At 40.5% G+C, this 26,743-nt stretch overlaps 1 protein-coding gene and 1 pseudogene across 1 annotated transcript in view; one reads left to right on the top strand and one right to left on the bottom strand.

Moving 5' to 3' along the window:
- The first annotated feature begins 2,092 nt into the window (after positions 1 to 2,092).
- The window catches only part of LOC132817161 (signal transducer and activator of transcription 1-alpha/beta-like), a 41,560-nt gene continuing 16,909 nt past the window's right edge, over positions 2,093 to 26,743 (top strand). Inside the window, exons 1-10 of the mRNA XM_060827378.1 lie at positions 2,093 to 2,247; positions 10,686 to 10,814; positions 11,143 to 11,287; positions 12,484 to 12,582; positions 18,180 to 18,269; positions 20,500 to 20,578; positions 20,739 to 20,830; positions 21,297 to 21,448; positions 22,962 to 23,120; positions 23,822 to 23,914. Of these exons, the coding sequence (XP_060683361.1) occupies positions 10,687 to 10,814; positions 11,143 to 11,287; positions 12,484 to 12,582; positions 18,180 to 18,269; positions 20,500 to 20,578; positions 20,739 to 20,830; positions 21,297 to 21,448; positions 22,962 to 23,120; positions 23,822 to 23,914 (1,037 nt within the window). The 5' untranslated portion in view covers positions 2,093 to 2,247; position 10,686. The remainder of the gene's footprint in view (positions 2,248 to 10,685; positions 10,815 to 11,142; positions 11,288 to 12,483; positions 12,583 to 18,179; positions 18,270 to 20,499; positions 20,579 to 20,738; positions 20,831 to 21,296; positions 21,449 to 22,961; positions 23,121 to 23,821; positions 23,915 to 26,743) is intronic.
- On the bottom strand, positions 2,436 to 5,505 carry LOC132817622 (RNA-binding protein, mRNA-processing factor 2a-like; annotated as a pseudogene).

Here is a 26,743-nt window from a genome sequence, read left to right as displayed (position 1 = left end):
TGTATTTCTACCATTGTCTTACAGTCCCGTTTCTTTCTTGCATACATTTTTAGCTAATACAAAAAAAAACAATTATGCATTTCCTCCACATAGTTTCCATTCTTGTTGACTCAGCTCTTGGCTGAAACAATTACACACTGATGTGAGTTCATTTATTTTTATATAATCAATTATAATTGCAGAATTGCAGAAGTAACATTAATTTACCTATATCCCACAGTAATATTAGTGGATAGCATATGTTCAATAGATTGAATATTATGAGTAGCATAGGTTGCTTTTGGCATCTAGACTAAATGTACACAAATACACGGTCTTAAAAACATCTTTAATCCTGACTCTTCCTTGAGGAACCTCGTGTGTAGAACAGTCTGATCCTCTCAGATTGATTTTTTTCCATTAACGAATGTCTCTGACAGCTCTGCTGGGAACATATAGGGCACAACTTCAGCACTCACTGCCATCTCATCCTATCTCAATTCCAATCCCTTAACTTCCATACAGACACCTCTATTTGAGTTCTTTCATTCTACATCCAAATCTTTGCTCACACAGTATAAGCGAGGATGTGTGTGAGTGCAGAGAACGAAGATTGGAAGATTTTCTTCTGCATCTACCTTTAGACCTTTGAAAGATGATTATTGACATACTCAGGATGGGCAGAACCAAGGCGGAGAGTCGGCTGGAGGAGGAGCGCCTCATCTTCCGCCTGGGAACCCTCCAACCACAAGGTATGAATTCAGATTTCTCCAGCTTCCTCATTTCCCCTCCCCCCACCTTGTCTCAGTCGGTTCCCTCAACTCAGCACCGCCCTCCTAACCTGCAATCCTCTTCCTGACCTCTCCGCCCCCACCCCACTCCGGCCTATCACCCTCACCTTGACCTCCTTCCACCTATCCCACCTCCATCGCCCCTCCCCCTAGTCCCTCCTCCCTACCTTTTATCTCAGCCTGCTTGGCTACTCTCTCTTATTCCTGATGAAGGGCTTATGCTCGAAACGTCGAATTCTCTATTCCTGAGATGCTGCTTAACCTGCTGTGCTTTGACCAGCAACACATTTGCAGCTGTGATCTCCAGCATCTGCAGACCTCATTTTTTACTCGGAGAGTCACCATGGCTGCCTTACCCTCTTCGCGATTGAATCCACCCCCAGGTGGATCTGGAGAGGGTGCACTCAGTGTCATTTGTATCTTAAGACGTCCATGAATGCAGGGTAACTCAAGGAATATATTGAATCATTATCTTTTAAAGTTAAAAATCACACATTAGGTTATAGTCCAAAGGTTTAATTGGAAGCACTAGCTTTCGGAGCGCAGCCCACCTGATGAAGGAGCAGCACACCAAAAGCTAGTGCTTCCAATTAACCCTTTGGATGTTGTATACCCCAGTCCACCACAGACACAAATGCTCCCCGCACCAACTGAGTCTTTTATGCTTTCTTGTTACATTAGTTGAAGTTTGTTTTGCTGTTACCAGACCCCGTGTGAACCTTATAGGTCAAATGAAAATATGCAGAACGTCGTTGTAATAGCACCATCCTAATTAGCCCTCCCTTCTAGCCTTATTACACCCTCCAGAAAGCAGACAGGTTAAATAAATAAAACCGGCCCAAGGGGAAGAAAAGTTCTATGGTAGGTATGGGGCAATTTATTTTTAATGGCTTTTAACTCTCCGTGCTCCAGACCGCTGTGTAATATGCAGCATGTGATTTGGTTCAGTTGCTAGCATTGGCCACCTTCGCCTCCAGCAGCTTCGCTTCCCTGCAGAGGCCCGTCAGTAACATCAGTTTCGATTCTCGCTTTCCTGCCACCGCTGCAGCGGTTCTCGCTCAGTCGCTTCTTGGAAACCACGTGTCGCTCTTCCGTGCACCCTCCCTCCCCAAACACACACCGCCTGTCTCCGGAGGGAGGGCAGAGCACCAGCCGGGCAGCCGGCCCCGCCCACCCACAAAGCCCATTGGCCAGCTCCGCCCACCCCCTATTCGCCGACCCCACACCGGAGCGGCGTGCGGTTGGCGAAGCGTCACGTCAATCGAGGCCATCGTCATCCGGGGGGGCGGCCTCCGTGCTCGTCCCACCCACCCCCTCCTTGTCGGTCCGCCTTCCCGGGTCTCCAGAGTTGTACGGCCCCAATGGGAAGTGAGCAGTGAGTTTGCTGCCGGAGTTTGATCTGGTGTGTCGAAGGTGGACGGGCTGTTGGGCTTCCCGTTTGCTGGTTTCGAGGCGTCGCCTCCCCGTTGTCGTGCAGGTGAGTGTAGGGCTCGGGTAGGCCTCGGATGAGTTACCTGTGCGGCTCGCGCCACAGCCTCGAGCCCCCTTTTAAAGATTCTCTTGAGCGGTTTCGGTTTCCGCTCGCGACAGTAAGTAAACCGCCTGTTTTGGGAACCCCACTTGCGAGGAGAGGAGAGGGGAGGGGAAAACAAGCGGCGAAGGTGGTCACAACTCAAACGGCATCGGGTTGGCGTGCAACAGGTCTGCGGAAAAGTGAAACCGAGTTAATGTTTTCGTCTCCATTATCATTCTTCTCCAGGGCAGCTCTTTAAAGAGTCATGCTCGACTCGAAAGGTCGACTCTGTTTCTCTTTCCGCAGACCTGCAGAGTTTCCCCGGCGCGCTTTCTGTATTTGTTTCAGATTTGCAGCATCGCCCAGTCAGTCAGCCAAGTGGTTCAGCTGCTTGACTCGAGCTGCTTGACTCGAGCTGTTTGAGGAGATTATAAACATAAAAGTACGTACGCCCCACACTGCACACGCGTTAAGTGGAGTACCGAGTTGCCTCTAGTGTGATGGGGTTGGTGGGCGTGAATTCAGCCAGTCAAGTATGTGCAGACTGTCTGATTCCCAATTCCTGGATCTCCACCTTCTTCCGAAAGCTACAAATATGCTACCACCATCTTTTTGGGCAGTGGTATCCGAATCAGAACTATTTGCCTTTATTTCTTTCTGTGATCTCTTTAAATGTATAACGTTTGCTGTTGGACTCTTCTGAAAACGTGATTCATGAAGAAGGGCTCATGCCCGAAACGTCGATTCTCCTCCTTGGATGCTGCCTGACCTGCTGCGCTTTTCCAGCAACACATTTTTCAGCTCTGATCTCCAACATCTGCAGTCCTTGTTTTCTCCTGAAAATGTGAATAATTCTTTTGTATTGAATATGCCCAGACTCCATTATTTTGAAGTTGAAAAATGTGGCACTGACAGCAGGTCAGGCAGCATCCAAGGAGCAGGAGAATCGACTTATCAGGGTATAAGCCCTTCATCAAGAATGTATTGTTGAAAGGCTTATGCCTGAAACATAGACTCTCTTGCTCTTTGGATGCTGCCTGACCTGCACTTTTCCAACACCACACTTTTTGACTCTGATCTCCAGGATCTGCAGTCCTCACTTCCACCATTGTTTTGAGCACCTCAGGCTTTCTCGAACCAGGTTGTATTTTAGAACATTCTTGGACTGTAGGGGCTTGTTTTTTTTTAAAAACATTTGTGGAATGTGGGCTTCATTGGTTGGGTCAGCAATTATTGCTCATTCCTAATTGTCCAAGTGAAGGTGGTGATGAGCTGCCTTCTTGAGCCGCTGTAGCCCTTGGAATGCAGAGGTGCCAAGAGTTCTAATGTCAGGTTCCCTTCTTGAGATTCTTACATGCTTGATGCAACTGCAATACATCAATGCCAAGTCACAATTTATTTCAGCAAGTACAAGCTTTTGGAGGATCACTTAACACTCTTCACAATGCTTGCAGAGCATGTCAAGCAAGGCTTTCTCAACAAAGGAACTGTCTTCCCTTTATATAGGGTTTTACATCACAGTCAGTCATGCATGCAAGGCACAACCCCCTGCCACTCACCCATTGTTACATGCCACCCAAAAACCAATGTAAAGTGATTAAATTATTTCCAGAAAGTGAGAGACTAGGTTATTCCTTAAAATACAGCATTTAGAGTATGATTAGATTGTCACGTCCTACCTGCATGACAGAAAAACACATGCTCTGGGGCATCCAATTTCTTATGTCAGCAGAACAAATTAACCCTTTAACATCACATTCCCTCCTTTATCATTCCATGATAAATTGGGCTGAAAGATGTGCTACCAGCTTATTCCTGAGAATCTGACAACCGGTATTTAAGCAAGTTATCGACACACAACATGCAATGATTATAACAACAAGAATTACTAGTCTATGCAGTAGATAGAATCCCTAGGATTCTCCCATGTGGAAAGAAGGTTTTCACCTTTGAAGTTCTTCAACTTCCTTAGTGACCACTCCACCCCCTCCAAATAGAGTGGAAATGAGTCAGTTATCCAAATTCTCCTAAAGTAAGAGTTCAACCTGAAAACAAAATCCAATCTGGAAGGGGTCATTTCTGTTGTGTACAGTGGATCGTGAGCCCAGGCCTTTGGAGAGGCACAGATCAGTGCTGCTCCTGAAAGGTTGTAGGGGTCCTGTGCAATAAAGTGTCCTACTAAGGCAGGGTGCATTTTTGTGGAGTTAGGTATATCCATCAGTTTGCTTTTGGCCATCTTCATGTTCGCCTTTGTAAATTCCAACTGGACAGTGTGCCGTTTAATTGAATCAAATGCCGTTTAATGCGTTGTTTGCTGTTTCTGTTCCCGTTCTGCTGTCGAATGTAACAAAGCCAACTGGCTGTTGTGCTGTTAGCTTGATCAGTGAACCTCCATATCCCTTAAATGGTCGAAAGAGAAGGTAAAGCTCACGTGACTTAATATCCATAGGCAGGCCACTGACAAAAAGCATACAGACCTCCTCTTCATGGTTGTTAGCTTCATCACTTTGCGTGCTAATTACTGGGGAGCTGATTGAATCTGTCACGTCCCCCTACTCTGGGTAGGCGGTGTTGGTGCTGGGAGAGTAGGAGAGGTTGCCAGAATGGGTGTCGTACGTTCCAGGGTCAATTGTCAAGCAGAAGCCCTGAACTGTTAAAGTATCTGTTCGAGACTGCTTAGGGAATTCCTGATGGACTCGACGTGTAGCCTCTCTTGGTTCTCCTAGAGATCGTGCTCTGTGATAGTCTGGAATATAAAACTCTTACAGACAGTTTAGTTTAAATTATTATCTTTGTTTACTAATGGCATCAATGTTACACTATAACATAGATACCTACACGCCAGGCTTGAGCTAAGGTTCTAAAACCATTAGTAGCGGTGTCAGCTCTTACCCCTAAAAGCTCTCTCAGGCTACTCCCCTTATTGCTGCAAACAAGCTGTTTTTACACAGAATTTGGTATTAGATTTACAAAAATGCCACATGTCCTTAATCAGATGAGCAGCAATAACATGGCAAAAGTTTGCAGAGGACGAGAAACTTACTGACAGGTCTGTGCACACTTGACTAATTAAACTACATGCACGTCAAAGTGGGAAACCTTGATTCAGCCAAGCCAAATGGTCAATTGCTTTAGCTAGTACATCACAAGGAGAGACTAGTGTAAACTGTTAAAAAAAAAGTCATTGGGGTTACCTCGCTCAGCTAACACATCTAGTATCATTGTCCTACAAAATGAGCGTTTCTTTTAAAATAATCATAAATTCCCAAAGTGCATTCATTCTCTCTGTCTGTCTCTCGGTCTCTTCAGTTCGATGTAATTTTTTTCTCACATGAACATCTTCCAACTTTCATCCTCTGTGTTTTCTTAATTTCCAAATGTGCTCAGTTCAGTATGCTATACATGAAAATGTATCAGGATTGTTCTATTACATGCATTGAGGTAAAAACAATGACTGCAGATGCTGGAAACCAGATTCTGGATCAGTGGTGCTGGAAGAGCACAGCAGTTTAGGCAGCATCCAACGAGCAGCGAAATCGACGTTTCGGGCAAAAGCCCTTCATCAGGAATAAAAACTTGCATATTCCATGCATATTCCACTCAGCTTATTAACTTACAAGTTCTTTTCCTATTGAGTATGAGTTTTGTTAAGAATCTTTGATATAAACCAGCAGTTTAGTTATTTAACTGTGCTTTAACTTTAGAGACTGTTAGCTGCTGCCAGTATCTTTCCCTGCTTGCCAAGGTGAGTATCAGTATGAAGACAGTCAATAAGCATAGGTAACCAAGCATCAGGTATACACACTTGGCTAACTTGAATGATCCAGAGACCTTTTGATGCAGAGTGCAAACACCCATGTGTCTTCTATACTGCTTTTCCTGTGTCGGGGCATCCCGTGTATATGCCGCACGTATGTTTTCAAGGCAGGTGGTCAATTTAGTGCCTGCCGGTTCATGGAGGACAGAATAGAGTTGTGAGCTGTTGCCGCATCTTTGGTTGCTCAATTGGCTCTGGCTTGCCATTGCTGATGTCTGTATTGTCTATTACATGTGCAGCATGTTTGATTATGGCCAATTGCTTGGGGAGGAGATGGCTTTGAGGAGATTTTGGACATAGTGAATTCTGAATAGATGTCCCTGAGGAGGTTCGAAATCTGTGTTGTGACCATAGCTGGTCATCAGGGTCGTTATTTTGAAATATTATTGGCAGACCAGACATATCAGGGGGTACCTGCATCAACTTTCCACTTGATGCTCTGGCTTGGCATTTTAACCCTGATTCCTTATTTTGCCTCTTATTTCTCAATTTTTCCTGTTTTTCTCTACTTATATCATAATTCTCACACTGACTCTTCAGCTCCTCCCAAGACTTAGAGTTTCCCTCATGATCTCACAGACTCTGATCCCTCTGTGATGTGCATTATTCTCCCAGCTGGCCTGTTTCGATTTACTCATTATTTCTTCAGCAGTGTTTCTACACACGAATATGAAAGTTTTCCATTTAGACCCAGTATTGCGTTTCCAAATTGCCGCCTCTGCTTTTAAACATTTGTGTCCCAAGTTCCTCTCGTTGGCCAAATTTCATGTCCCAATTTTTTATTTAACATCCCGACAGGTGCCTGAACCGTTCCTCATTTTGGGGGTCATCCCGGCATAACCGATACAAAGGGGTTCCAACACCTGACTTATCCAACGTTTGTCCAATTTTTAAAGTCTCAACTTCCTAACTTAGCTCTATAAACTGGACAGAGTCTAGTGACCTCTGTCTCCACACCCACTCCAGGGTCCTGACTTTTGCATGTGGGATATTCCCTCTTGACAATCGGTCTAAGGCAGGGTGATTGAGACAGACACAGAGTCATCCTTTATCTTATGTACTATGTTCTGGGCCCTCAAATCCCACTATTGGACGACACTGACCTCTGAATTCCAATGGGATTCTAACCTCCCTGGGTCAAACTCATTGGCATACGAGTGCATAAATTATCTTCGAGATTCCGTCACTGCAGAGTCAGAGGAGATAAGGGGTTAGCTGAGGTTAGTGAGAGAGATCAAGATATTTCTTATCTAGTGGGCCTGTCCATCTCATGTTACCATCACGCAGGCAATCACTTACTCAGTTGGCCTAGAAGCTCCACAGAAGTCCAGAAGTGCCTAACCTGAAGATGAGATGATGTTCCTCCAGTTTGCACTGTGTTTCACTGGAACACTGCAGCATGTTGAGGATAGCCAAATGAGCATGCAAAAAGGATACTGTGTTGAAATGACCCATTACAGGAAGGTCAGGGTCCTGCTTGTGCACAGATCGGAGTGTTCTGCAAAGTGGTCACCCAGTCTGCATTTGATTTCTCCAATACAGAGTAGACCATACTGGGTGCAGCAAATATAACGTACAAGACTGGAGGAAGTGCAAGTGAAATACTACTTCACCTAGGAGGACTGTTTAGCCTCTTAAATGCTGAGCAGGAATGAGGTGAAGGAGTAAATGTTGCAGCTTCTGTAATTATATGGGAAGGTGCCATGTTGGTGTCAGTCCCAGATGGAACAATTCCTGTGAAATGTAAATGGGGGAAGTGAGGGGAAGATGTGTTTGGTGGTGGCGTTCTGCTGGAATTCTGAAATGGGAGGGAATGATCCTTTTGAATGTGGAGGCTGGTGGGATGAAAAGTATGGACAAGTAGTTCACGTCTTGTTGCATATTGACACAGACTGTTCAGTATTTGATAAGACAGAAATGGTGCTGAACATTTTGCACTTGTCAGTAAACACCCCCAAACTATCCTAAGGTGAAAGGAAGGTCAGGGGTGAAGCAACTGAAGACAAATGGCTCGGGACACATTAATTGACTTTGGTTATAAATCACCCATTGTGCCAATTGAATACTTACTGGTAGTGGCTGGTAGTTTAATTTAAAAAAAACATGAGCATCTCTGCAGTAAATTCTAACAAGCTCAAATATCTTCCTTTGTGCAAGTGTGACTCTAACTGGAGAGCGATCTCTGTACCCCCCCCCCCCCCCCCGCCGCCGCCGCCGCCGCCGCCGCCTTAGATTCCCATTGACTCCAGTTTTGTTAGCGCGCTTGGTGCAATACTCAATTGAATGCCGGCTTGATGTCAAGGCTGATCACATTACCTTTCAATTTTTGAGTTAAGTTCTTGTCCATGTTTAGATATAGGTCGTAATTAGGCCAACAGCGGCATTGCATTGGCAGAATGCAAATGAAGTGTCACTGAGCAAAATTATTGTCAACTGAGTGCAAATTGATAGCAATGCCAATGATTACTTCCAATCAAAGTGATGGAGGGTGAGAGAGCTGGTAATTTGCTGGGTTGGATTTGTTCTGCTTTTTGTGAGCAGAATGTACCTGAGCAATTTTCCACATTGCTGGGTAGATGCCAGTGACATAACTATACAGGAATGCCAGTTTGGCCAGGGCTTTACTAATTCTGAAACACTGATCATCAGTTGAACATTTGTAAGGGCCGATTGCCTTTGTAGTATCCAGTGCTTTTAGGTATTCCTTGATATCACAATGGAGTGACTTGAACTGATTGGGGTCAATAACATATTGCTGGAACTTTGTGGTCAAAAGTTGGTATGAGTTACCTATGCTACACAGGGACTACACTTCAGAAGTGCTTTATTGGCCATGAAGCATTTTGCATAATCCAGTCATTGAAATAAAAAGCACTAATAAATACAAGTATTGCTTTCTATCATGCTAAGTCTAGTCTATGAACCATTGCATCTGATGAAATGTCAATTTTTGCTGCCAATACAGTATAATCACTTGAATCAGATCCCAGGGATTTACTCTTAAATATTTCTAACGTAGATTTTTGAGTTAGTTGAGTAGACCCCATTTCCACATGAACCAATCTCCTTATAACCTGAGCTACCAACAAGTTTGGTCTGTCAAAACAACAGGCTGAAATGCCAGTTCAATTGTATGAAAGCTTTGATTCTATTTGTTCATGTTTTACAGTGTTTTTACCTTGTGAAAGGATCAGAGTTTTGTTTGAAAAGTCAGGCATTAGTTCCACAAAAGCTGACTGAATGAAAAGGCTGCTGGTGTAAACCAACAAATGGGTTGTTCTACTAAAAACCAAAAGAACAGTGGATATTGTCAGTTACAAACAAAAACAGAAGTTGCTGGAAAAGCTCAGCAGGGTTAGCAGCATTTATGAAGAGTATTCAGAGTTAACGTTTTGGGTGCCGTGACCCTTTCTCAGAAGGAAGAATACCTTGAATAGGAGAGAGGCAGAAGTGCCATATTTCTTTAATTAGCAGACAATGTGATTTGTTGTTGAACTGTCTGCTAGCTATGTATATAGTGATATCCAAATTTCTTTCCAGTGCATTAAATTTATTGTGGAGCAACTTCTGAGGTAAATTACTTTCCACTAATGTGCCACAGGGTGGCACAGTAGTTAGCATTGCTGCCTCAGCACCAGGTACCCAGATTTGATGCCAGCTTTGGGCAACTATGGGGTGTTGGCATGTTCTCCCTTAAAGGTTTCCTCTGGGTGCTCCAATTTCCTGCCACATTTAGAGATGAATGATTAAACGTTTAGGCCAAGAGAGGTCTTAGGAGCATCGTAAAGGGGGTGAGAGAAATAGAGAATGAGTATTTTAGAGCTTAGAACTAAGGGCACTAATTAGTAGACCTATAAGTGGTGAGTGATTAAAGAGGGTGTTTAAGAAAGGCTAGAATTGGAGTAGCACAGAAATCTTCACAGCAGGGCTGTTAATGGTATAGGAAGTGTCGACATCATGCAAGGATATTTCTACTAATGTTTTTCACTTTGCATTCCAACCAACAAGGTTATTGTTACAAAATGTTTCAAATCTATATTCCATGTACATATTTTTAAGTACAGCAGAGAAAGGAGGAGAATTAGGCCATTTAGCCCATTGAGTCTGCTCCACAATTGCATCATGACTGATGTACTCCTCATCTCCATATCCTCTCAACCCATTATCAATTAAAAATCTGTCTAACTCCTCTTCAAATTTACTCACTGTCCCAGCATCCATTGCACTTTGGGGTAGCGAATTCAACCCATTCACAACCATTTGGGAGCAGTAGTTTCTCCTCAAAACTCTGTTTTAAATTTGCTACTCCTTAACCTAAGACTGACCTTTTTGTCCTAGAATACCCGACAAGAAGAAGCATCTGCTCTACATCTATTTTATCCATACCTTTTATCATCCTGAAAACCTTAATTTGATCCCCACTCAATCTTCTAAATTCCAGAGAGTAATAGCCCTAAACTGTTCAATCTCTCTTCATACAACAAACCTCTCATCTGAACTGACTCCAATGCCACTATATTTCTTGAATTTAATATAAATGTAAGTAACTTTGTTTGATTTAAAGATTTATGAAATTTATTTGCAGAATGTCACTGTGGTACGAGCTACAACAGTTAAACTCCAAGTTTCTGGAGCAAGTGGATCAGCTCTACGATGATAACTTTCCAATGGAAATCAGGCAGTATCTTGGACAATGGCTGGAGACTAAAGACTGGTAAGAATTCCTTGAATTCCAATTCAGAAAGCTAATTAAAGATTATAACTAAGATTGGAGTTGGTGAATGAAGGTTATCTTTGATAACAACTCAAAACCGAGGATTGCAAATTGACCCAATTTGTAATGCTCGCATTTTCTTTTGCAATGGATAATGGGCTACAGAGACCTTGTGTGCCATTGTCTGTTTTGAACTATTACTGAAAAGTAATTTCATTCTCTCTGTTCTCCATTCCCCGACTCTGCAAATCTTTGTTGGCTGCACAAGTTGAGATGTTCGATTTTTCACTTATTGTTTGTGTTTTAACTTTCTGTTTGTGTTGGTTAGGGACCACGCTGCCAGCAATGATTCACTGGCCATAATCTTGTTCCATGAACTGCTGGTGCAATTAGATGACCAATACAGTCGATTTTCTCTGGAAAACAACTTTCTGCTTCAGCATAACATCAGAAAAATCAAACGAAATCTTCAGGTATGGATAGGAGATTCCACATATGAGTACATGTGGGATAGAATCAGATTCCTAACCCAGATGCTTAAGTACACTTCTTATCAGGGCTGAAGTAAAAGGCAAATTATCCAACCTAAAGTCAATCTGTTTGATTATAGTTTCAACATTTGTGAATTATCCTCTATATCTTCAAGTATCTGTATTTATATTGTAGTAAAAATGACAGTTAATGGGGGCTGTCAATTGTATGGAGTAAGCTTTTTTAATACTAACCTCCACACTAACATTTACTGAAGAATAAATGGAATGTTCACTGAGCAAATTCAGTAAATCCAGATGTAATGCAGTTTAGTAATTCAATTTGTTTCTATCACTTAAATGATAAGTTTGACATTTTAAAAATCTGCAACTTATTTTGAGTCTATAAGCCAATTCTAATATTTCACAGAGTGAAATTTACATAGAGTACATTCTAAGTTTTTTTAGGGTATTTTTATAAGTGAATATTTTATTGGTGATTCCCAAGTAACTTCAACATGTTAGATAATGCTTCCTTAATTCATGGGTGAAAGTACAGTTAGAGGGCTATTTTAGTAATAAGCGGAAATTATTTCAGACCTGTAGATTTTAACGTGATAAGTTTTGTGATTTTATAAGATACACTGACTTAAAGCCAAACTGTACATGCAGATATTTGGGTTTCCATAATGAGTATACATTTCCCTTTGTAAAGCTTATAGTAACTGATTTAAAGATTGTTCTGAAAACTTACCACATATACTTGTGTAAGAGTCAAATTTCTAAGACACTTTTTAAACCAAAAAATATAAAGATATTGATTTTTACATGAGTAACATTTTGGAGTGGTTTGAAATCCACTCTTCTATCATCACTCCATCACAAAATTACTAGGATTGGGACTGTTCCCACCCCAAAAGTAGTTAAAAGTGGGCACAAACCACCTTTATGGTTAGATTTAACAGCAGCCTGCAATGGTGTGAGATCTTGTAGGTTTGAATCAGGTTGAGTTTATATTTGGCACCCATTTGCCACTAAAGTCAGAGTTCAGATTTCTTGGTTAAAAGTTAGGATGAGTTTATAGTGAGATTGACGACTGCTCTGGTATATATTCTAGAATGTTTGGAAGAATTTACTTAAAAATGCTTATTTGAAAAGTATGTTTCTGTTATTTGTACCTATCTCTCTTATTTTTATAGGTTAACTTTCAGGAAGATCCTACTTTCATGGCACTTACAATATCTAAATGCCTGAAGGAAGAAAAGAAAATCCTGGAAAATGCACTAAAAGCTGAACAGGTATTTTTTTTTCATTCAATGTGTTTCAATTTATTCTTAAACATTGTTTTCATAATTATGCCGTGAATATTCCCGCCTCTTCGGGTCTAAAGCTCGTAAAGAAACACACACTGTTATAATTGTTTAATTATGTTCTTCTACCTCTTCAAAAAGAAAAGGAAACACAATTATGTCAGGCTGATATGGAGCGGGGTGGCTGGAAAGCCATTCAAGTATGAATTTCGAAATGAAATTTTTGTTTATTCAAGCTTCTAGAAACAATAAGTGAACATTTCTCCCAGCTCTGCTGAAAGAACAGAGAATAAGATTTTGTGAGGCCCAGCTCTTTGGAAATAAATCTGTCTGCTTTCTCCAAGTTGTGAAGTTATTGGGAAATCCTGACAGTTATTACAAGGAGTTTTGTGACTGTCATTATGAGGTTACTTCCATTCGACTTTGCATATCATCTGCCTTCCACGGTCTTCCCTACTGATTGTGGTCCACTCAGAACCTTTGCATCTGAGCTCTCACAAAAGGAAATTCACAAATTGACAAGTAGGCTGTGTGTTCCACAATTAAAAGATTAGTGGGAAGGACTAAAGTGGAGCTTTGAGAGAATCCATTGTTTTCATGTACTTTTCATTGCAGATCAGTAGGAACACTGTCCCAGGTCCCAAGAAGTGAGCAGCACATGATTGCCTCTTTTAGACATCAACTAATATCTATCATGGTGCAAGCTGAAGTCAGACAATTCTGGCAGAAACCAAGATCCTGCAGCACAGCCTCCTGAGTGTAACTGCCCAGAAGTCACGGCTGGACCATCTCCATTTTCCCCACGTGAGAAGCAACAACCTTTAACCAATGTCCCTGAAGCTGCCAAGAAAGCAGTTGAGAAATAGTTGAGTTAGGCAGGAACATGTTGAAGAAAAGGCGAATTAGCAAGTTTGAGAAGATTTGTAGCTCAGGTTGAGGTTCTGGATTTTAGGTTTGCTCGCTGAGGTGGAAGGTTCATTTTCAGATGTTTTATCACCATACTAGGTAACATCATCAGTGAGCCTCTGGATGAAGCACTGGTGGTATGGCTTGCTTTCCATTTGTGGTTAGGTTTCCTTGGGTTGGTGATGTCATTTCCTGTTGTTTTTCTCAGGGGGTAGTAAATGGATGGTAAAATATCTTGCAAGAACTGTAACAAACACTACATTGGACAAACCAGCAGAAAACAGGCCACCAGGATACATGAACATCAACTAGCCACAAAAAGACATGATCCACTCTCACTAGTATCGTTACATACAGATGAGGCAGGGTATCACTTTGACTGGGACAACACATCCATTCTAGGACAAGTCAAACAGAGACATGCATGAGAATTCCTAGAAGCGTGGCATTCCAACCGGAACTCGGATCCCATTTACCACCCCTGAGAAAAAGAACAGGAAATGACATCACCAACCCAAGGAAACCTAAACACAAATAAAAAGTGCTTCATCTGGAGGCTCACTGATGTTGCTAGTATGTTATGAAATATCTGAAAACAAACCTTCCAGCTCAGCAAGCAAACCTACTTCCAAAAGGTTGATAACTTCGATGAAAAATGATTGGTGGAAATATTGATTACTGTTAAGTCATTCCCCTTTATTGCATTTAATGGTTAAACAGCTTTGAATCTGCATTGTTAGTACATCATTGATATGAGAGTAAGCTTACAGGGAACATATAAACTGTAAAAGTTGCAGTAAGATAAAAACGTTCATTAAAATAAACTTGGATCCCTTAAAATCTAGAAACGGGGAAGTTATAATGGCGAATAAGCAGATGGCTGATCAGTTAAATACATATTTTGATTCTGTCTTAACAAAGGAGGACAAGAATAATGCCTCAAATATGTTGGGGAACACAGATTCTACAAGGAGGGAGGAACTCCAGGAAATCAATATTTAACCGGGAAATGGTGTTGGGGAAATTGATGGGATTAAAAAGTTGATAAATCCCTCGGGCCTGATACTCCATATCCGAGCAATGAACGAAGTGGCCCTGGAAACAGCAGTTGGATTAGTGATCAACTTCCAAGATTCTGGAACAATTCCTAAGGGTTGGAGGGTAGTTAATGTAATCTCACTTTTTTTTTAAAAAAAGCAGGTAGAGTGAAAATATGAAACTGGGTTTGACATCAGTCGTGGAGAAAATGCTAGAATCTATAATGAAAAATTAGAATACATATAAAACATTGACAGAACCACAGAGTTAGCATGGATTTACAAAAGGGGAAACACATTTGATAAATCATTGAAATATTTTGAAGATGTAACTAGTAGAGTTGATAAGGTGCAGTCAGTGGATGTGATTCCTTTAGACTTTGAGAGGGCTGTCAATGAAGTCCCACATAGGAGATTAACATGTAAAATTGAAATGCATGGGAGTAGGGTTATGTACTAACATGAATAGACAACTGGTTGATTGACAGGAAACAAAGCATTGGAATAACTGGGTCTTTTTCTGAGGAACGGGTACTGACTAATGAGGTAGTTGGCCTAGAACCCAGGTAATCGCTATACGTGTTAGTGAGTCAGATTAGGGAGCTAAATGTAATATCTCCAAAGTTTTAAGACAACACAAGGCCGAGTGGGAGAGTGAACTGTAAGAACAATGTAGAGATGCTTCAGTCTGATTTTGACAAGTTGAGTGAGTGGGCAAATGCTTGGCAAATGTGAAGTTCTCTACTTGCTAGCAAAAACAAGACAACATTGTTTTCTGAATGGTGGTAGATTAGGAAAGGGGGAGGTGCGATGACACCTTCTTGTACTTGTACTTCAGTTTTTTTTCAATGTGTTCGTGAGGTATGGACTTTGCTGGCTGGCCAGCATTTATTGTCTGTCTCTAGTTGCCCTTGAGAAGATAGTGGTAGAACTAGTTGCTGAAAGTAAGCGTGCAGTACAGCAGGCAGTGAGAAAATAAATGGTATGTTGGCCTTCAAAGTAAGAAAGTTTGAGAAGAGGAGCAGGGATGTCTAGCTGCAGGATCTGAGTGAGACCACATTTGGAATATTGTGCAGTTTTGGTGTTGTGACTGTAGAGGAAATGCAATTAAGATTACCAGATTGATTCCTGAGATGGCAGGACTGATGTGTGGGCAGATACTAGACTGCTGAGGACTATAACAACCCTCCAAAGATCTCACTCAGATCCACCCCTTACCCTTTCCCTGTAACCCTGCATTTCCCATGGCTAATCCATCTAACCTTCACATCCATGGGTGTTACACGGCAATTTAGCACAGTCAATCCTCCTAATATGCGCACAGCTTTGGACTGTGGGAGGAAACTGGGAGGAAATCCAAGTGGATGGGGAGAATGTTTTATGTGGAATTTGCACATTTTCCAGAGAGTGAAATTGAGCCTGGATCCCTGGATGTTGTGACGTTGCAGTGCTAACTACCAAGTCACCATGCCAACCCCAGTCATTCAGTATGATGATGGCTGATCATCCAACTTAGTACCCTGCTCCTGCTTTCTCTACATAGCCTTTGATTCCTTTAGCCTCGGGAACTATATCTGAGTTTACTGGAGTTTAGAAAAATGAAGGGAGATTTCCTGAAAGCTTATAAAATTGTAACAGAGACAGATGTGGTAAGAATGTTACTGACGTTGGGGAGGGCTGAGATAAGGAGACTTTTTTTCACCCAGAGTAATGAGCCTGTGGAATTTTCTGCCACAGAAAGCGGTTGAGGTCAAAACATTGAATGTTTTTAAGACTGCATTAGTTATAGTTCTTGAGGCTAAATGTATTAAAGGCTATATGGAGAAAGTAGGAGCAGGGTACTGAGTTTGATGATCGGCCATCATCATATTGAATGATCGGGGATTCCACAGTGACTTGATCGTTAGCACTGCTGCCTCCAAGTGCCAGGAACACTGGTTCAATTCCAACCTCCAGTGACTCTGCAAACTCCACACAATCATTCTCCCCTTGTCCGCATGGGTTCCTTCTGAGTAGGTTAATGGATTGGCTGTGCTAAATTGCCCCATGTTGACCAGGGATGTGACGGTTAGGTTGGTTAGCCATGGGAAATACAGGGTTAGGGTAGTGGGGGTGGGTCTTTGAGACCTTCAAAGTTGACATGGGATTTATGAGCTGAATATCCCTACACTGTAGGGATTCTACTGTTCTAAGAATGGCAGAACATACTTTAGGAGCAAATGGCCTATTCCTGAACACAGAAATTAGCTGGCTGTTTCAAAAATTAAAACTTCTGTTTGGGGGAAAAAGCTACATCAGCATGATTAAGGAAGTGATTAAGCATGTAACAAGGATCGTTAAGTAGAGGGTTCTAAATGTGTGCATAAGCAGTTTAGCAGAATAGTTAGAAGCTATCCTTTAATCTCAACTGAACTTTGAGAGCCCTCCTGCTTCTCCTCCATTACCTGGTCAGTCTTGTTCAAGATGGAATATTGCTGCTGCTATTCCACTTAAGTTCATTTGCGATATTATGCTTGTACAATATGCGCCACAACCATGAAAGAGACTGGAAAATTTGAAGAAACTTCCTCATTATGGTTAAGTGAACTGACCCCTTTTTTGATATTATTGTTCTGGTGTGTTCTGTTATAATACTTGTTGTCCCCTAACTTTGTTTATACCTGTGCTCTTGAAATGCAGTGGGTTTGTGCATGTATCATGAATGATGTAAATGACTCTGTCACTGAACAACAGCAGCCATCCTGTCCCTCCTTCATGAGGTTGAAATTTGGAGAGAATGTATTTAGCGAACCATCCATTTATAATTGTATCGCAGCAGCATTCTGGTTTTCTGTTCTTGGCTGATTTCATGATGACATTTGTCCTGAATTTAAAAACAATCAACTTAAAATTTAGGAATGGTTTAATACATAGGAGACAGTGAAGTCTGCAGATGCTGGAGATCAGAGTTGAATGTGTTGCTGGAAAAGCACAACAGGTCAGGCAGTATCTGAGGAGCAGGAAAATCAAGCCCTGCATCATGTCTCTGGCCTGAAAAGTCAAATCTTTAAAAAACAATTTCCTGCTCCTTGTATGCTGCCTGAACTGCTGTGCTTTTCCAGCACCCCACACTCAACCATGGTTTGATATATACTTAGTCAAGGTCCTTATGCACTGTTTCTGCTGGTGGATGTGACTTAATTTGCGCCTTGTGATTCAGTCTCTACTGCACGATCTGATGGGCTTTCAAAGAAGACACAGTTTCTCCACAGAATAAATATGTAGGATTCATACACCTTGCCCCTTTATCTTGTTTCTAGAGCTGGTTTTCCAATCCCAGCTTACATTTTCTTTGAGTTAGTGCTACAATTCCACTAGTGGAATTGTAATTTAGAAATTGAGTCAAAGAAACCACAGGAAGGAGAAGTTTAGATCTGGTTTGTGGAGCTCCCTATTGTGCTGGTTATCTCAAATAAGTCACCAGGAGTGCAGTAGCGTTTAACATTTTATTTTCAAATTCACCAGATGACTACTTAATATTACTATTATTTTGTGACTCTGAACTTCCACTGGCAAAACTGTAGCAAAGATTCAGAAACTTGACCTATCAGAATTGTTGAAATCACTAGTATGAGTTAATTGCACATTTATTTTAATTTGTAGAATCATGTTGGTCCTGTCCAGAATACTGTAATTCAGGATAAGCAGAAGCAGCTGGATCAGAAAGTGAAGAACATAAAGAGCAATGTTCAAGTATGTATATGGTCACAACTGAATAGCTTTCTTTCTTTCCCCTATCATTGCGATACATTTGAATGCAAATTAACTAGAAATGTGTCACTCTTACATATGTTTTTTGATTTGCTTCTTAATTTTGTGCAGAAACAAACAAAATCTAGGTTGGCAGGTACTTGGAAATGAAGGGGAACCCCTGGTTGAATATTCGCAGGCATTCTTTATTGCAGCACTACCGGCTCCCAACATGGGGCCTCTGGCTCTGAATGGGAGAATGCAAACTCCACACAGGCGGTCACCTGAGACTGGAATCAAACCTGGGTTCCTGGCACTGTGAGGCAGCAGTGCTAACCACTGAGCCACTGTGCCGTCCAAGGATGCTGCCTAACTGGCTGTGCTTTTCTAGCATGTGATCAGGGGATGTCTTCAATGATGGCAAAATGCTAGCACGGTCTCACAATCAAATCTACGTTATGCATGAAGAAACGTATCTGATCACCCACTTGCTTGGAGCAGACAATAGATCCAATTCCCAGACTGTTCCCTGCGAGATTTCCTTAAATGTTCATAATAGTATGGGGAGTAGTCTTAGCCCTACCTCCAAGCCCACAATTAAGTAGTTGTGAAATTTCAGCCCATAATTATCTTTGGTTTGCATGGAAATCTGACTGGAAGGAAATCAAATGGGCAAGATGGATACAGGAACCAAAAAGCCAGAATGCTAAGGCTATTAACAGGTGAAGATTTAGGATCATAATTATTTTCTACCTTTGGATATAGAACTTCATATTAAAGTTGCTTATTATCCAAATATTTACAAAATAGGCGTATTGATTATTTTAGAATTGTTTGCTTGAAATATCAATACGTTACACTTCCAGGGTTTTCCTGAATCTCTAATTCAGTTCCTAATTGTGAAGTTTGGAAGTTGCTTTGTGTGCATCATTCTTCCTTAGTTTTAAACTGAAACTGAAGGGATTAAAGGCATGTAAGACTTTAAACACAAATCTTAAATGATTAGATTGAATGAGTAACCTGTGTTTAGCATCATTGGATGGAACTATGATCTTAAACAGAATTTGATAAATAGTTAATTTGCAACATAAATGAATTTCACAATTTTTCAATCATCCTTTGATTCATGCCAAATGTTGGGTAGAGTCACACTCTCTTGCTTGAACGTCAAATGGTCACTGCTTCAAGCTCTATTCCAAGACGTGAGACACAATCTGGACTATTTTTGAGGAAGTACTGCATGATTTCAAAGTGACACTATTTGGTTAAGTTATTGAACTTTTTCCAAATGAATAAGAAATATCCTGTTTTTAGAATCATTAGAGAAACTGACCCATTTTGGTCCAACTCACCTTTGTCGAGCAACTTTCCAAAACTGTAATAGTCCCATTTGCATGTACATGTTACATATCTCTCTCTCAAACCTTTCCTATTCATGAACCTGTCTAAATTTCTATGTATTATATTTAACATATGTACCGGCCTCTAGCAGTTAATTCCATATACACACCTCCCTTTCTGTGGAAAAAGTTGGGCTTCAGGTCACTTTTAATCTTTCTCTTCTGACCTTAAAATTATGCCCTCCAGTTTTGAACTTCTCCCACCCTAAGGAAAAGATCTCTCCTACTGACCTGATTGATGCCCATTATGATTTTATAAACCTCTATAAAGGTCACCCTTCAAACTTTCGACACTCCTAGGGAAAAAAGTCCTAGGTATTCAGCTTATGATAATAAATCCAACCCTCTAGTCCAGGTAACATCCATGTAAGTCTTTTCTGCCCTTTCCAATTTAATAATATCCTTCCTGTAGCAGTATTCCAAAACTGGCCTCATCAGTGTCATATACAACTGCAACAGGGAATTCTTTTGCATAACATCATCCTCAACCAAAATCACTGAAATGAAACACATCATTTTTTTTTCTAGGGAAGTACTGTGTGCAAATTAACTACCTTTCCCCACGCTTTATAACTATCAGTCTACTTTAAAATGTAATTTGTTTGTTGAAGTATTTTGGGATTTAAAAGGTCTTGAAAAGTGCCATATGTAACACAATAAAACAAAGAACTGTAGATGCTGGAGATCTGAAACAAAAACAAAAACTGCTGGCAAAACACAGCAGGTCTGGCAGCATAGGGGGAGAAAGCAGTTAACGTTAACTTTGCTTTCTTCCCCACAGATACTGTATAATATACTTTTGCTCTACTTGTTATTTGTTTTCCTGATGATAGGAGATCGAACAGGAAATCAAGTCTCTTGAAGATCTTCAAGATGAATTTGATTTCCGATCTAAAACTTTGCAAAGTCGAGGTAAGAAGTACATTTTATATTATTGTGTACACAAAGGATGCTGGTGAAATAAATGGTGTAAATTGCTATTGTTTTCTGCTTTGCAGTCATATTAGGCACTGGTTATATTACAAATTAAATTTGTCTGGTGTGTTGTATTCCATTCTCACTTTGCATGTAGAGCATGAAGTAAATGGTTTGGCTCAAAATGAAATTAAACAAGAAAAGGTCCTTCTTCATAATATGATGCTCAAGTTGGACTTGAAACGAAAGGTAAGCCATAATTAAGTGCTTGGCTATTGCCAATGTAATGTTAATTGCTGTTATTACGCTTTAGGTAGCCATCTAATTCACAGCTTTTAAATTTCCATATTAAGAATTTAAGATGAAACTGAAATTCTTCATAAGCAACAACATATTGAGCAGTGAGGGGCAGAGTGGCCTACTCCTACTGGAGGATCACTCCAGAATTGTGACCTTCTGATTTGAACCTTTTCAAATCTAGAAGCGGGGTTGTTTATTTTGATGAATGCTCAAAACTGATCGCATTCTAAAACCACCATATATTCAATTTATTGAAAATATCTAATCCTCTAAATGAGCTTGTATGTATTTTACATGAGTTTTCCGGCACTGTTGTGTGCATGTGTGCATATGCTGTAGAATGAAGTATTTACATGGTTGACTTGCACATGTTTTAAATGTAGAAAGCAGTAGCTCACTGATGTGTTGTTTGTAGGATGTAATCAATAAAACTGCCTCCCTCCTGAATGAAACTGAGCAAATTGAGGGAATTTTGATCACTGAAGAGTTAGTGGAATGGAAACGGAGACAACAGATCGCATGCATTGGAGGACCACCAAATACCTGCCTTGACCAGCTGCAACAATGGTTAGTCGGCTTTTCTTTCCATAATGTAGCATTTTTCTCTGAGATTTGCTAATAGCGCACAATTGATTTGAATTTTCCAGGGAATAACAGAAAGTCAGCTGGGTTACACAGCCATTTAGAAGCTGTGATTATATCAAACACTGATCATGGTAATCCAACAAAGAAATCTTAAAGAGTAGCTAACAAATTCTAAACCCCTTGCCAACAAACCATTTGGAAAGTCACCATATTTCTTTCTGACCTCTCCATTATGCCATTTTTCCATGCACTAACACGTGCTTGTAAATGGGTAACTTGGACCAGCTTCCACCCTGGCTTCAACAATATATTTATCTTGCAGTATCACCCAATCTGTTGTTTGCATATAAAAGTAATACCAGCTCCTGTGAAAACTATAAATTGGGACACTGAAAGGACTTGCATTGTGTGTGCTGACTTTCAAAAAATGGCGTTGTGGTTCTGTTCGCCGAGTTGGGAATTTGTGTTGCAGACGTTTCATCCCTGTCTGGGTGACCGCCTCAGTGCTTGGGAACCTCCTGTGAAGCGCTTCTGTGATCTTTCCTCCAGCATTTCTCGTGGTTTGAATCTGTCGCTTCCGGTTGTCAGTTCCAGCTATCCGTTGCAGTGGCCAGTATATTGGGTCCAGATCGATGTGCTTATTAATTGAATCTGTGGGTGAGTGCCATGCCTCTAGGAATTCCCTGGCTGTTCTCAGTTTAGCTTGTCCTATAATAGTGTTGTCCCAAACGGAGAACAGCCAGGGAATTCCTAGAGGCATGGCACTCATCCACAGATTCAATTAATAAGCACATCGATCTGGACCCAATATACTGGCCACTGCAACGGATAGCTGGAACTGACAACCGGAAGCGACAGATTCAAACCACGAGAAATGCCGGAGGAAAGATCACAGAAGCGCTTCACAGGAGGCTACCAAGCACTGAAGATGTCACCCAGACAGAGATGAAACGTCTGCAACAAATTCCCAGCTCAGCGAACAGAACCACAACAACAAGCGCCCAAGCTACAAATCTTCTCTCAAACTTTCAAAATGGTCTTTATTTGTATTGTATTGTAAATAAAATCAACCAAATATTTGGGAATTAGCTATATCTCCTCATGTGTTCCATGTCCTTACCTGGAATCATGCCTAATTCGGCAGCCTGTCAGAATGAGTTTTCAGTTCATTTTCTGTTTGCTGGGTCTACTATGGATTCTCACTCGTGTGGAACATATGCTGACTGCCAGTGACACTCAACTCCCATGAAAGAAAAAACCCTTAAAGGCCTTCTGTAGCTCACAATATCCATAGTTTAAAGGGGCAATTTGTATCTATTATAATGCAACTTTGTGTCTGAAAAAGGTTTTATAGTTTGTACAAAGTTTCATGTTACTTATTGGGAAAATAAGTTAATTGAAAAACGTTAAATTTTAAGATTACAGTTTTATGACTGAACATAAAAATGTGAGAGTTGTTATATGCGGATAGTTTCAGTGATGGTTGTACTTACAGGTTCACGTTACTAGCTGAGAGTTTGCAGCAGGTTCGGCAACAGTTAAAGAAATTAGAAGAACTTGAGCAGAAATATTCATATGAAGGAGACCCCATTACTCAGAACAAACAATTTCTCGAGGAAAGGAACAATAATTTGTTTTGCAATCTTATTAAAAGGTAATAATTTTTCAAAGAAAGCTTGAAGAAACATGACTTTAACAAAAATAATTAATACAAATTCCCTCTTTTTAAGCTTTGTAAGAACCATTTCTCTCTTTGCTGATGTTCCACAGCACAAAACAAAACACAAAATAGGGTTTGGGTGACTGCTAATTTACTGTGAGCCTATTTCACAGTAGTGACAAAGATCAGTTTGTGCCTATCTTTCCTAGAGTTCTTTTGCATAAGTGTTGGCAGTAATCTTGTATCTTGGCCTTTATTCTGCATTCACCTAAGATGACGTTTGGCAGGCTGTTTTAACCTAACCCAAAAAATTAACAAAATCCAGTTTATTCATTAATATTTGTCCCCAATAACCACTTTTCAACAATACAGGCATTTTGCATAAATAGTTATTTGTACACAGTATATTTCCATAGACGTTCCCAGTATCTGACCTAAAAGAGCTCGGTTAAAGTGAAAATAATTTTTTTTCTCTAACGTGAGGCACCTGAAATTCAACCAACACCTCCAGTGGTATTTGTGCACACACTTTCACATGAATCATTAATTCTTTTCAGATCTTCTTATTAACCTTTGTTACTCTTTGTTCTACCTGTTCTTTAGGTTTATTGTAATGCCTTTCTTCTAAAAGAAATACTACTTCTGATGATTTACATGAAACTGAATGCATTTATGTTCCACTCTGTGTACTTCAGTTCCTTTGTGGTGGAGAGACAGCCTTGCATGCCAACTCATCCTCAGAGACCAATGGTCCTCAAAACTGGTGTGCAGTTTACTGTTAAGTTAAGGTTAGTGACTTTTTTTTAAAAACATTTTGAGCAGAAATAACTTTCATGCTGAAAAATATCAAGTTTTGGGGTTGGTGTGGTATAAGATCGTTGATTGATTGTTTTCTCAAAAAATATCAAATCTAAAGCTAAATTAAACTCGTCCCTGAACCTAAGTCTCATTTTCTCATCAAATTGATTTGAATGAGCTATTGGGAAGCTTTCTGACATTATTATTTTGATTGCTCTGAATAGGCCCCAATATTATGAGCTTGAGACCATGCAGTCTACATTGAAAGCATTAAACATTGAATTTATTGGAGACTGCAGCTGAAAGGTGTGATGTTTTAAAGGAATAATATTTTTACCACAGCATTTAATGATTACTGTGCAGATGCTTTATATGTACTGTTGATGTGACAGTGTTTTAAAACAAAGATTTGATGCTAAGATGCACAAAGGAAATGATAATAGTTTATAATTTTTATAACTGAAAATTAATTTGTAGTTTTGCCTTCTCAATCATAATGCATTATATGATGAATATCAGACTTTAAATTGAAATTTCTGTTTCTTGGTATTGTGGTTTTAAGTGCATCTATTTCCCTTCACTATCAAAAAGGCCATTTCTTGTCTGTGAAGAGTTATCTGTTATGTATTGTGTAGCATGGCTGTGGAGACCGATTTACCGACTGCCTGCATTGTGGAAGACATGCACAATGATGAATTATCTATCTTTTTGTTTTCCAGATTTGACAGTAGGTCATTCTAATTCTAGCTTTCTTCTTCCCTGTATACACTGCTATTTGAAAGAGGCAATACAGCTACTGGAAATTGGTTCCTGGATTGTTCATTCTTGTCCACTTTCATCCCTATTTGCGCTGGGCATGTTTTCAAGGAATCCCTGAACTTTAATCTCAGTTTACCTCTCAGGTGGTGTCCAAGTTTCAGTTGTGATAATGTGACTCTTAATGATTTTATAATCAGTCAAAAATCCACATCATCTGAGCTAAGTGTCAATTTCAGACTCTTTGAAATACTTCTTCCTTGGGCATCAAATGGGAGAATAAATTGCCTATGATGGACCGATATGTATCTTATGTGGAACCTGTCCAGTTGCTTAAGATATCTGAATTGGTGGACTGTCTCTCTGAAGGAAATTGGGAACTACCACAAGTTTGAGCATGGATTTTTTTTTTGTTTGCAAGTCTAATGTATCAACTCCAACAGAGTCTCTGTAAATGTACAAATTTGCTCTGATATTTCTCTTTGCCACCTCTGTTAAAGACATTTGTGCTTCTAACATCCATGCCATTACCCATAACTTTCAGAGTTGTGTTATTGATCGTTTTAGTGGGTAGGCCATAGTCAGTCACTTTAGAAAATTATGTTACCACTTGTTATGTCAAAGATATCAGTGGGTTCAATCATTGCCAGCAACCCTGGCCATTATTTCATTGTGAAACTGCCATCTTAGGTTTATAGCTCCATCAGGAATACCAGGGTTTGGCTATGTTTTTCCACAAGCCCCATCTATTTACTGTCAAAGAATTTTGACAGGGTGGTAATGGCACAGTTTCTGTAATGCAGTATTTCACTTTTGTATTTGCTGAAAAGGGGTCCAAAGCCTTGTAAGTTTATCTTGGGATCTTGTCTGAGCTTGGAGTCGCCCTTGAGACTGACTGACAGCTTTGTCCACTTCCACATGAAAAGCTGCCTGTCAAGATTTTCATTTTTGGGCCAGCCTTGAAACTTGTCCACACTTGCCTAATTTATGGTGGGTGAATGGTCTCACATGAGACAGAACGTTATTCTATCTTCATGGCTTTACAGAAATTCCTCATGCCATGCTAATCAGTCTAGATGAAGCTTGTACCCTATCCACCATCTCTTGGTAGTTCCCTTTGCTGTCCTGGAGTGAAATCTTAGGTCAGCTGTACATTTGTTTCCCAGCCATACTGCATTTTTCTCCTGTAACAGTACCTTAATTTTGATCATTTTTATCAAACCAATCTTGATGGACTTTTCACTTGTCAGGATAACATTGGCAGCTTCCTGAAGTATCGAATTGAAGTTTGACTATGCTACTTCAGAGAAAATGCAAATGATGTTAGAGAACAAGTCTAAGCCCAAGTCTGAGCTTGAATTGTTCACCGGACGCTCAGAATGCCAGTTTCTACATGTCTCACTTTCTTGGCATTTTGGACTTTTTGGTGATACTGAACTTCATCTTGAGTGGAATATCTGCTCCTCTAATAACTTTGATCATACCATCTTTAGTGTTCTGTTTTTGTATTTTGCCTGCTGCCTAAAAATGGTGTTACTGATTGATGTATTCATAGAGTCATGGAGATGTACAGCATTAGAAACAGACCCTTCAGTCCAACATATCCATGCCAACCAGATATCCCAACACCCACCCCATATCACTCCAAACCCTTCCCATTCATATACCCATCCAGATGTCTTTTAAAATGTTGCCATTGTATGAGCCTCCACCACTTCCTCTGGCAGCCCATGTACACCGCCCTCTGCGTGAAAAAGTTGCCCCTTAGGTCCCTTTTATATCTTTCCCCTCTCACCCTAATCTATGGCTTCTAGTTCTGGACTCCCCCCACCCCAGGGAAAAGACTTTGTCTATTTATCCTACCCGTGCCCCTCATGATTAATGACTGGAAATACCAGCAAGAGTATGTGATTGCTGCTACATTTCCCCACATCTTTATTCTCTAAGACATTCTACTGTGACCGTGATAGTGAAGTCCTCTAGTCCTGTGGCTTATTTGCAATAGCTTTATCCAACACATTCCCACCTACCTCAATGGAACTGTGGTTGAGAGGGTAGAGAAC

The sequence above is a fragment of the Hemiscyllium ocellatum genome, chromosome 7 (assembly GCF_020745735.1).
Source record: "Hemiscyllium ocellatum isolate sHemOce1 chromosome 7, sHemOce1.pat.X.cur, whole genome shotgun sequence".
Taxonomy (NCBI): domain Eukaryota; kingdom Metazoa; phylum Chordata; class Chondrichthyes; order Orectolobiformes; family Hemiscylliidae; genus Hemiscyllium; species Hemiscyllium ocellatum.
The sequence above is the reverse complement of the archived record's forward strand: the minus strand, read 5'-3'. Positions and strand labels throughout refer to the sequence as shown.